The 11,818-nt window shown below is 34.6% G+C and overlaps 1 protein-coding gene across 4 annotated transcripts in view; it reads left to right on the forward strand.

Annotated features, from left to right (window-relative positions):
* The window catches only part of LOC144847617 (mitogen-activated protein kinase kinase kinase 4-like), a 42,194-nt gene that overhangs the window by 7,915 nt on the left and 22,461 nt on the right, over positions 1–11,818 (forward strand). Inside the window, exons 13-24 of one of the 4 annotated variants that reach the window (XM_078704063.1) lie at positions 289–422; positions 1,308–1,389; positions 1,918–1,996; positions 2,371–2,535; positions 3,132–3,365; positions 3,714–3,787; positions 4,312–4,431; positions 4,820–4,979; positions 5,303–5,439; positions 5,893–5,985; positions 6,385–6,564; positions 6,994–9,436. In XM_078704063.1, the coding sequence (XP_078560189.1) occupies positions 289–422; positions 1,308–1,389; positions 1,918–1,996; positions 2,371–2,535; positions 3,132–3,365; positions 3,714–3,787; positions 4,312–4,431; positions 4,820–4,979; positions 5,303–5,439; positions 5,893–5,985; positions 6,385–6,564; positions 6,994–7,002 (1,467 nt within the window). In that variant the 3' untranslated portion in view covers positions 7,003–9,436. Of the gene's footprint in view, positions 1–288; positions 423–1,307; positions 1,390–1,917; positions 1,997–2,370; positions 2,536–3,131; positions 3,366–3,713; positions 3,788–4,311; positions 4,432–4,819; positions 4,980–5,302; positions 5,440–5,892; positions 5,986–6,384; positions 6,565–6,993; positions 9,437–11,818 lie in introns of those variants that run through there. The other 3 variants (XM_078704064.1, XM_078704067.1, XM_078704065.1) reach the window with 3 other exon arrangements.

Here is an 11,818-nt window from a genome sequence, read left to right on the forward strand (position 1 = left end):
TGAAGATCAAAAAGTTTATCTGTGGCTGTGACACGATAAGTTCTACTGTATGCCCTTGTTCTACGAATATGTAAATAGTACAGTATTGTTGGTATTTGTTGCAGCCAGACATAAGATCAAAGGACTGTTACAAGTTCATATCTTGGCAAGGCAAGCTCATTGTCATGTTGTTAGATTGCAAGCAGTAAATTAAAACATTAGATACAACAAAATATTTGTTGAGTAAAACCATTCCCTTTATTTTAATTCTCAAAAAAAAATGTTATGATTTTATTTTTGAATTTGTAGTATCATAAAGAAGTAGCACGACTTCTGTCCGGTGAACTGCGTCAACGGCTCGGCAAATCATCGCTCACGTTTGCGACAACTTGGATGAAATTTGTTGTAGATAAATGTGAAAAAGGCAAAGGAAGAAAACCTAGGTATTGTATTAATTTGTTGTATTGAAATAAGTAATCTCTCAGTTAAAAATAAGGATGTGATAAAGGTTATAAACAAAGCGCTTCAAACTAATTTTAGAAACTTATTATTGGCTGACATTCAGGTTTCCTGTTATGATGATGATGATGTTATTATCTTTTGAATGGATTAATAACATCAAAACAACCTATAATACAATACATGTCTAAATCTCTGTCAATCTAGTCAAACACTATCAAACTTTATGTGATGAAAAAAATATGTGATGTGCCCATATATGGACATGATGATGATATGATATCACTACCATATTTGGGCATATCACACTTTTTTGTCAAACTCGTTTGATAGTGTAGAGAGAGCCTAAGAATTTATTTATTTTTAAATTTAGACTATTTTATTTAAAATCAGTACAGAAAAACACTCCTGAAATAAAGTAGCTAAAATTTATCTAAAAAAAGATTAATTTTATTTATGAACACAATTGATGTAATTCAAAGAAAGTTCTCACACCTTGCCCTGAACAGGAAGGTAAAACATTCAGGCAGGAAGCAATACCAACGCTCCTTCCTGCTCCCAGAATACAATTACTCTAGCACTTCTACAACTATTTGTAAAATTCTGTGTTCCATATTGTTGGTGTGTCTCTCTGTATCACATGTTTTTGGTATGTTTCTCATCATCTCATATTTCTCTTTGTGAGCTTTTCAACACTTATTTTTGTACATTCACATTGATTTTACAGTACTTTTACAAATTACAGTACTTGTGTATTAATGCACATGTTGTCTGATGGTACTGTAGTTACAACATGGACACTATAAATTAGATAGGTTCATGGTTACAACAATAACTGTAACATTATATTGTGATTTCTTTCTGTGTAGATGGGCTCAGCATGGTTTAGATTTTCTTATCATTGCCTGTGATCCGAAGAACATAGCTCATCTAGAGGATGGTGAATTTCAGGTACGTACAACAGATGCAATTGGTTGGTAAGCATTGTTAGTTAGGCATTATTGTGTTGCGAATGGCGCTGTTGTCACCAACAAGCCATCCATTCATAGAAGTACTGATGTAGCAGCCTATCTGTACGTCAACTATAGAATGGACTGACTTACCACGACCATGACTTACCTTTTAGTTGATAGAAGATTGAAATTGGATTTTAATGTGCAAGCCTAAAAAATCAATTGAATATTTTGCCATTTGCTTCTTGATAAAATGTACACACCAAGCCTAAATCTCACTCAAAGAAGAAAATCATGAACGATAAAAAACTCTTCACATTAAGTCCATGCATTTGTAAAGTTCTGTCTACACTATCAAACTAGTTTGACAAAAAACTGTACTCAAATATGGTAGTGATATGCTCAAATATGGTAGTGATATGACATCATTGTGTCCATATATGGGCACATCATTTTTTTTTTCACATAAAATTTGATAGTGTAGACAGCTTTAGAGTAAACACACTGTTTTATTATTGTTTCCTAGGAAATAAAGACTCTTATGTATAAATGTATTCAGTATGTAATTGGATCGCCACCAGCTACCTCTTGCCCTGCTAGCCCAGGTAAGTCATGTTTCTATTTATAGCTCCAGCTACCTCTTGCCCTGCTAGCCCAGGTAAGTCATGTTTCTATTTATAGCTCCAGCTACCTCTTGCCCTGCTAGCCCAGGTAAGCCATGTTTCTATTTATAGCACTCTATTTTTTATTCAATAAAAAAAGATTTAAAAAGACAAAATGCAGACGTTAGCACAATAACATACCATCCTGCCCAAAACAGAAAAATATGGAAAAATAATCGTGAAAAGCGTAATGTCTGAATGATGGAAAATGTTTCAAATTGCTTTAATTTAAAAAGACTTGACTTGACTTGAAGACTCTTGAATATAATATTTTCACAAAGTATAGTTAAGAATAATGTTTTTTATTGATTTTATAGCCCCTACTCATCGGCCAGCAAGTCCAACGCCGGAGAGTCTTGCAATGAGCAAGTCTGCACGGCGTAGCATTCATTCTACACCAGGCTCACCAGTGCCAAGTGACTTTCACCGCAGCACTAGTGACGTATTCAGGCCTGTCTGTAGCCCCACAGAAGATAGACTTGGTAAATAATTATACTACATTGCCAATAATCCCTTGCTCAAATTTTCAAATGTAGGCTAACACAAGACAAATCCATTCTTAAAGCATGGTTCCCACTAGCGACGCAACGCAAGGACGTAATGCAACGCAAGTGAATTGACCAATCACAAGCGATGGCTTATTCGCTTGTGATTGCTAACCGTCTATAACTTCGCTTGTCATTGGTTAAAACGCTTGCGTTGCGTTTACGTCCTTGCGTTACGTTCTAGTGGGAACCAAGCTTAATGCAATACTATAATTCCAACCCTTAATTTTTCCACAATTTTGTAGCCTGCACCCCTGGGACTATTATCTTGGTCATATATGGCACTGATATTATTGGGGACCCCTATGGAAACAAGCTGTAGCGCTTATACTATTTTTATACTCTTGCTCTCATCCTGTTTCTATGAAGAGCAACAAATAAATAACACAAATATTATTTAGATAGATTTATGGCAAACGTATTTTAGTAGTTTGGTGATGTTGTTCCCTTATTATATCTAAGTCCTACATATCTAATTCTTCCTCCATAGGCCTACTTATCTTACTTATCATCTTTTATCTCTTTAAAAACAGAATTAAATTTCAAACCAGTGGATAAACGACCAAGTCCAATTCAATTCAGCGATAAGGTTCCTAGCAAACGTATTGTACAGATGCGCAAGTCTGTATCGGTGCTGGAAGAAGCACGCATGAAAAAGCTACAAGATGATGGGGTCATAGGTCATGTCAGTAACCATTCAAGCAATAACAACATGGTGTTCAACTGTCGTAAGGTCAAATTTAGGTGGCAGAGAGGATTCAAAATAGGTAATGATTAAAGCTCATTGGTCAAAGTTCAATCTTATATTGTGTAAAGCTCTGTCCACACAATCAAATTTTATATGACACAAAAAATGTGATGTGCCGATGTATGGACACAATGATGTCATATCACTACCATATTTGGGCACATCACACTTTTTTCGTAAAGCTTGATAAGCTTCTTTATTGATATGGATATATTATGTCATCGTGGTATTGCGAAATAAAAAGATGAATGAAATGAATGAATGATAGTGTCGATAGAGCTTAAGGCACCATAAAAAATATTTTAATTGATATGTCAGAAAGTTAGATCGCTAGTATCTTGTATGCTAATTCATTGTTTTTTTCAAGGTGAGGGACAACAAGGAACAACTGTCTATGCATGCATCAATATGGATACTGGGGAAACACTTGCTGTGAAGGAGGTAAATAGGACCATTCAAATCACCCTAGACCATTCATTTATCATTAAACTAGTTCATACCATTAACGCCTTTTGCATATTCCCAGTCTGCTGTTGGTTTTGATCCTAACTGAGTTAAGCAACGCTGGGCCCGGTTGCTTTCTGGATGGGAGACCCATGCTGTATATACACCAGAGAGTGATAATGTTATGAGTTTAATGATAATATTGGACTAGCATGTGATAAGCATGGGTTCAAGGTTATCTGTACCATCCATTGCATCCTTAGGCAAGATGCTTTACTCTCATTGCCTCATCCTTCAGATGGGATGTAAAGCCGTTGGTCCCGTGTACTTAACAGTGCATGTTAAAGAACTTGGGACACTATTCAAAAAGAGTAGGGGATTGTCTCCCGGTGTGCTGATCTAGTAGGTGCTGCACTGCTGGCTGCCGTGGAGGGTCTAATCCGAATTTCCTCAGTTTCCAGTTAAACTTGCGGATCAGAATAATACATTTAACATTTTTACCATTGTATTTTTCTTTTTAGATCCGACTACAGCGTTTTGATGATCACAGTGCATTAAGGGACCTTGCCGATGAGATTAAGATATTTGAAAGTATTATCCATCCAAACCTTGTAAAATACTATGGTGTTGAGATTCACAGGGTGAGTATCCTCCTGGTATGCATATTACATTATAGAGATACATTCACACCTGTTCTGTTTCCACAGAATGGTAGACCCGTGCGGACATAGCTTAAGTCCTAGATCAGTCTTCTAATCATTATGTAATTATATTTGGGAAAATGGCTTGGTGTATTTCATGGATTAGGAAGCAAAGTTTGAATACTTGGAAAGGAAACAAACGTTTTGTCTAGACTATCAAACTAGTTTGACAAAAAGTGTGATGTTCACAAATATGGTGGTGATATGCCCAAATATAGTAGTGATATGACATCATGTCCATATATGGGCGCATCACATTTTTTTTGTCACATCAAGTTTGATAATGTAGACAGAGTTTAATAATATTGATAAATAATATATTTTCCAGGAGGAACTGTTGATTTTCATGGAATACTGTGATGACGGTACATTAGGTGATGCTGCAGAAGAGTGCCTACCAGAAGACATGATCAGACACTATATGTATGAGATTGTGACTGCCGTTAGTGTGCTACACGAGCATGGCATTATTCATAGAGATATAAAAGGCAAGACATTTAAGCTTCTTTCAATTTAAGAATATATCAGACATACTTGTACAAGCCCAAATCTTGCTCTCCCAGAATGTACTTTATTTTAAAAAGTAAAAGAGATTTGTGAAAATAAGATAAGATAATAGTTTTCTGGGAGTACGATTTGATAAGCACATACCATTTCTGCTCAAATAAAAGCCTGAGATTGTCAAGAGTAGACTGATGTTTATTCACATGAACATACACATGCACTATAAGATACACATAGTGTGTGCCTGGCACTTATTTAAGGAAGTAATACCTTAAATAATTAATATTCAAATTTCTATTCTTGATAGGTGCAAATATATTTCTTTCGTCCGATGGTCACCTTAAGTTGGGTGACTTTGGTAGTGCAATTAAGTTGAGCACACGTCATACACTGCCTGGTGAGGTGTCAGAATACCTTGGAACTCCAGCATACATGGCGCCAGAAGTAAGTGTTAATCAACTATCAATTTATCATGTAAACACGCACACTAAACACAGATTTGGTCAGATTGCTGGAGAACACTCTGGGCTAAGTTAGTGTGAATGGTTCTATTCTTAAACACTACAACCTACCAGACCGAAATCTGGGCTCAATGTGTACATAGCTTTTACCCATACTAGATTAAAGAGAGCATGGAATATGTACAGTACAGATTTCAACCCAGGATCGTGTGATTTCTAAGCAAGCATGTTAACCATCAATGGTACCACTTACAATAATATTCAGCAGCTTAGGTAGCCATATTCTGTAAAATTCTCAATACCAACTATGCTGCAGATGAGGCCATGTAGACTCTCATGTATGTTTCCTCAACAGAACGTAACCTCCCCCCATAAAAAAATATCACCTCACCGCAATGGCAACAACCGATTATAATTTATACATTTATTTAATTAGGTGATCAAACAGAGTGAGAAGAAAGAAGGCTATGGTCGTGCTTCAGACATCTGGAGTATAGGATGTGTAGGTATAGAAATGCTCACAGGAAAGGTAAAATTTGTTTTCTATGCAATTTCATATAAATTTAGTGTTTCCTATTACTTTTCTTGATAATCAATCTCATAAGTATAAATACAATCAATTCTCCCAATACAGGACTCCCTGAATACCGGACACTCTCCCAAAACGAGAATTTCCTTGAGGTTCAAAAGGTTCCAAATTCATTTTTACCATTAAAAACACATTCCGAATACCAAACTTTCCCGATAACCAGACAAATTAGGCCAGCCCAAAGGTTTCTGGTATTGGGAGAGCTGACTGTAATAGTTATTTATCCCACTAGAATTGAAAATATTCACTGTATGTTGTCTGATTAAATTATTTTCTATCTTAATTACCAACTCAAGCAGTTTTAATCTCATCCTGTATTTTCTATCTACAATTTTCCAGCGCCCTTGGCACGAGTACAAACATGAATACAACATTGTATACAAGGTAGGAGATGGCGCTATACCAAAGATTCCTGACACAGCTAGTGATGAGGCTAAAGATTTCCTATCTCACTGCCTTCAGCATAACCCTGAGGACAGGTGGACTGCTAACAAGCTTTTAGAACATCCATTCATCAAGGTAACCAAGCAGTAATACTTATTGAGACATTTTATATTTGCATTAAGTGACACTATTAGTATTATTATTACAATGCAATAAGGTTTATCGCAAATAACGTGAGCGACACATGATGGGAAGGGTTGGGGAGCAAACGTAACGGGTATGAGTTGTTTGTATGTACGCGTCGTGACATTTGCTCTTCCCATTATGCACTGTGAAATGGTGTTCATCGAGAAATCAAGCTATTTGCGATAAACCTTTAAGACATGCACATGCTTGATACATGCTATAGCATAATAGAGATTTTTTCATAAATTTATATACTAAAACTTCAGTTTTTAAAAACAAGAAACTCTACTGAAACCAGAAATTGTTAATATCCATTATCTCACATCTTGAGGGCAATCATAATGTATATGAAGAAATAATGACCTTTATATCTTATAGGTGAGCTAGAGTCATCAAGTAAGCCACAACAAAACTCACTTGTGAATAGTATAGTAGCACTGGAGCAAATGTTGACTTTATACCTGGCTGTAAAGTACTTACATTGTAGAGCTATTGATTTGTACTGGACCTTCAATGCACATAGAAGTGAAATATTGGTAACATTGGAGTGTATTGGACCTCTTGCTTCAATGCACTACTAAGTGGAATATTGATAATATTAGATACCAGAAATCGCTATATAAGAATGATTGGTCAATGGTTCTGTTCCTAATTAGTATATAATATAGTACAGTCAACTCTCCCAATACCAGACAACTTTAGGCTGGCCAAATATGTCTGGTTTTCCTGAAATTCCGGTATTCGGAATTTGTTTTTAATTGTAAAAAAGAATTTGGTATAGTGAGAGTTTCTGGTTTTCAGAGAGTTCGGTATTGGGAGAGTCGACTGTATATAAATAATGAATGTTCATGAGTTGGATGGTGAGAATATTTTACTAGTTAAAAAATTGACTGCTCTATTTTTAATAAAACTGAACGTGCATAATAGAGCCATTCATTATCACCATTATAATATCAATCCATGAGATAGTTCTGATTCCAAATGTCATGTGATGCGTAATTAACCAATCAAATTGTATGAATACAATCAGGTTTGTTATAATACAGTTTTTTTTAACCATATTTAATGAGGGTGATCCATCCAGCAATTTCTGATCATTACATTAATACTACTACATAAACAAAGTCTTATTACAAGTCTTTAGGAGTGGAGTTGTAATTTTGTCCTTAGAAAAAATCCTGACATGTGACGGGACTTGAACCCAGGACCATTGGAGTGGTAGCCAAGCATAACAAATTAACACATCAACATACTGTACAGTGAGCCATCAGCACAGTGGTCAGTATACTGTATACTGTAATAGATGGCATTCTCCGATCAACATTATGGTAGGCTATATGATGTTGCCATATAGTGTGTGTGGTCAGTATAAACATGGTCAGTAAACAAGGCGCACATGATCAGCAACACAAACTGTATTTGAATTATCTTTTCTTCTGCTTTAAACCTTTATTGCATTGTTTTTCCTTTCACATTGTGCTTAGAAAATGCCAAGTGTTATGTCCAGTGGCGTAACGGCTATGAGCGGTCACTGGATAAACCCAGTTGCCCCGGAGCTATGGGGTTTAGCCAGTGAGCGCTCATAGCCGTGTATGATTTTCAAAATTGTTTAAGGTAACTAAACAAGGTAAATTAAAAGGGATAATTTATTATAATTTGAGATCAAAATCAAGTAGAATAACTTCAAGTGTCTTCAGACTTTTGCAGGTTAAATAGTCACATTGTGAGCTATGCACAACCCTGCATCTTTTAAGATAATTTTAAATGGAAATTATCATGTTGTAACTACAAACATATTTAAAAATGCAGTGCCTTATTTACCCCTGAACATTCCTACTTTTACAATTGCAAACATATTGTTTTCAAAAGATTTATTTTGCTGTAACTTTTACATATCAATATTAGAATTATTAGTGTGGAATTCTGTCTAATGAAAGTTAATTCATTTGGATTGTTGTATACTGTATTATGTGTAACTGTAATAAATACAATGTATGGTAGCTTTTCATATTGAATTCAAATATTTAACTGTATTTTTAAAAAAAGCCTGTAATAAAAATTGGCCTTGAAAAAAACATTGATATGTGGCAAAAGCTATGATTTGAACCCCGCACTATGGGCTTTGGAAGCATACTAAGCACTAAGCTATGGCGCCATTAAATGTGGTTGTGTTTTTAAATTGGTGTTAATTTTTATAGCAAATGTATGAATTACATGTAGATTGAACATTATTATGAAATATTACTTGACGGTTCTTTAAAAAAAAATGTAATAATTTTCTATGATTTAGGGATGTATGATTGTAAATTTCATTATGATACTATTTACGCATGTTATTATATTAAAAAGTTCAGTTAATTTTTTGATATAAATTTGCAAAACTGTCTACTTAAACTACATATCAATTTGTCATAAAATTGCGGGCCAGTTTTAAAAAGTTTAAAATGTTCAACAGTATAACTTGTCATTTTAGTATTAGAAACATTCTTACGTTTTTTTCAACTTGAGATCAGGTCAATGGTTATTTTTTTAAAGCATAACATCAGTGCAGGTCTCCAGGGATATATTAATTAAGCATAACGAATATATGAATTTTGAAATGCAAATTCTAAAACCACCCATCACAATAATTCTCTTTTTCATGTGGAAATACTGTGTAGTGCGATGAATTTCTAGGATTCAGTTTCCAGTAACGAATTAATCATCTGATCTGCTTACTTCTTGTTCTGGTTGACGCAAATTTAAAGTTTCCTAAATAAATAAAACGCCTGCTGGTCAGGTTCGTCTGTCTTAAATTGTATTGTATATATGGTTAATAAAACTAAAGAATTACAGTAGTAGGAAAATGGTCTGTATTTATTATTTACAAAAACAAGATACATATATGACCCACCAAAAATATTTTTTTTAAATGTAATGGTTTCGAATTTGAATTTGTTGTATTTGTTAAATCTGCTGGGAGGGCGGAGTGGTCTAAATGCGCCGCCGGAGTGGTCTAAATGCGCCGCCGCTGCCCCTCCCTTCTATACCGGTTTTGACCAATCAAAAATCTTTATCGTACTTTTTTATTGCATGTGTTTTTTTTTTACGAGAAACAATTTTGTGTACTCTTTTTCAATTCAAAAACGTACGTGGTGGAATGGGCGGCAGGAATGGTTCACAATATTTGTACCACCAGTACAGTTTGCATTCGAGACTTATAAAAGTGAGTATTGTAAAATATTTGCCAATTCATTAAGGCGCTAGTTCCGTCGAATGTTCGTTGAAATTAGTATAAAGAATTGTTATCCCGGCCCCTCCGTTCTAGGCCTAGCTAGGCTAGTTCTACAGTAGCTAGACCCCAGACCAGAGACCTACCTAGGCCTAGCCTAGGCTAGTATTAGAGGTGTTTTTTTTAAAAATCCTAGACGTCGGATGGTCGTCAATTCGCCATTCCTTATTAAACAACAACAAGCCGAAGCTTGTCAAAATAGAAGCCAACACAGTAAACTATAACACTCTGTAATTCTCACACAGTCATCCATAATAAAACTCCCACCCAACATTATCATGTAAATCATTATCATCCATGACCGTGTCTAATTAAATTAGGCTAGACCTCATATATATATAACATTTGTATGCCTACATAATCTTTTTTAATCTTTCTATCCTAGGCCTAGTCTAGGCCCTACATGTTTTTATATTTTATATTAAAAACTTCCTGTTATTTAGATTTATAATAAATACCCAAGTATGTTATTGATATAATAATAAAGTAAATTGTTATGGCATGTACATAGGTCAAAAATTATTAGAAATAAAGAAAAGAAACAAAAAAACGACCCTATGATTTTAATTCATCAACTGAAATTTAACAAAAATTGGGTAAATTTCCATTTTCACCATCAATCTAGGTGGGTATTTTTAATCTATTTCCTTCTGTATGACCTTGTGAATATAATTTTTGTCTGTGTGCAGTGAACAGGTATAAGTGTCAACAATGGCGTTCCTTTTTAGGTAATTGGCATAACAATAAACCAAATTATATTGAGGAAGGTATACAGTAGTAGTAGACCTATTGATTGGCTATAGCATATCATGTGGTGACGCTTACAGTATTTGTACACTGAAATTCAGTTGGATTTCTGTTTGTTTATTATAATATTATTCTTGACTTTGAACCCGGAATATGTTATCAGCATTTTAATTATATTATACATAAAGTAAAGGTAAGTCCTGTATTCATTTCTGAACATAGGGGAATGAGCTGTTAGGAGCTCATTTTACTAAGCCTAGGCATTATGTGGTAGGGTGGCCAGTTCTTTTCCACGCTGCCTTCCTCCCTAATATTTTCCACCAGGTTCTCATTTACAGTAGAGTAGACTGGGAGTTGTCAGGAATTGAACCCTGGTCTCTCTGTCAGTCAAATGTCCTAATCACTTACCAAAGTCCTGGTTTACAGGCCTTAGTATAAGCAGGGATGGGTCAGTTTATTATCATTGCAGTGTTTTTAAAGTATATTTTGGCTGTAATGACAGTCCATACTGAACATTTGACAATTATTATTATATACTTCTGGTTCATTATTGTTATCTTGGATTTTGTTTGGTTTATTGAACTTGTTTCACATTAAATTCCAGAGAGACAGTGCTAGTTAGTAGTAGTTACATCGACTCCAGAGAGACCCTATTCACATTAGTCCTGAAATACCAGAGTTCAATTCAATTATTTATTTCGTCAAGCACTCTGGCTTGAAATTTGTCAAATAAAATCTTGTCTTGTTTTCCTCGACAGAAAATATGGTAAAACAAACAAAACATTCACAATTACATCATACATGGAAAACAATTACAATTAAAAACAGTCGATAAAAATTGTATTAAAAATAATTTTAATACAATTAAAGAAATAAATTTTCAGCTGAGGATTACCTTCTGACTCAGAACAACACCATCATTTAGTGTCGCTACCTTTTATCCTCAGTGCTTTTCTGAAGTTTGTAGAATGGATTGCATTCAGTTGTTCAACTCTGATGATTTGAACTCTAGAGTTTGTTTTTTGTTTTATTCACACCATACAAAACGTGTTTGTGTAATTTGTTAATTTTTTGTTTGTTAAGTTTTGCTAAGCGATGTGAAAGGTGTATAAATACAATTATATTTTACTTGATTTAAGTTGTACAGAAAATTCATTCTAATCTATAAATTCAATTTATTTTACA

Source organism: Antedon bifida, chromosome 7, assembly GCF_963402885.1.
Source record: "Antedon bifida chromosome 7, ecAntBifi1.1, whole genome shotgun sequence".
Classification (NCBI taxonomy): domain Eukaryota; kingdom Metazoa; phylum Echinodermata; class Crinoidea; order Comatulida; family Antedonidae; genus Antedon; species Antedon bifida.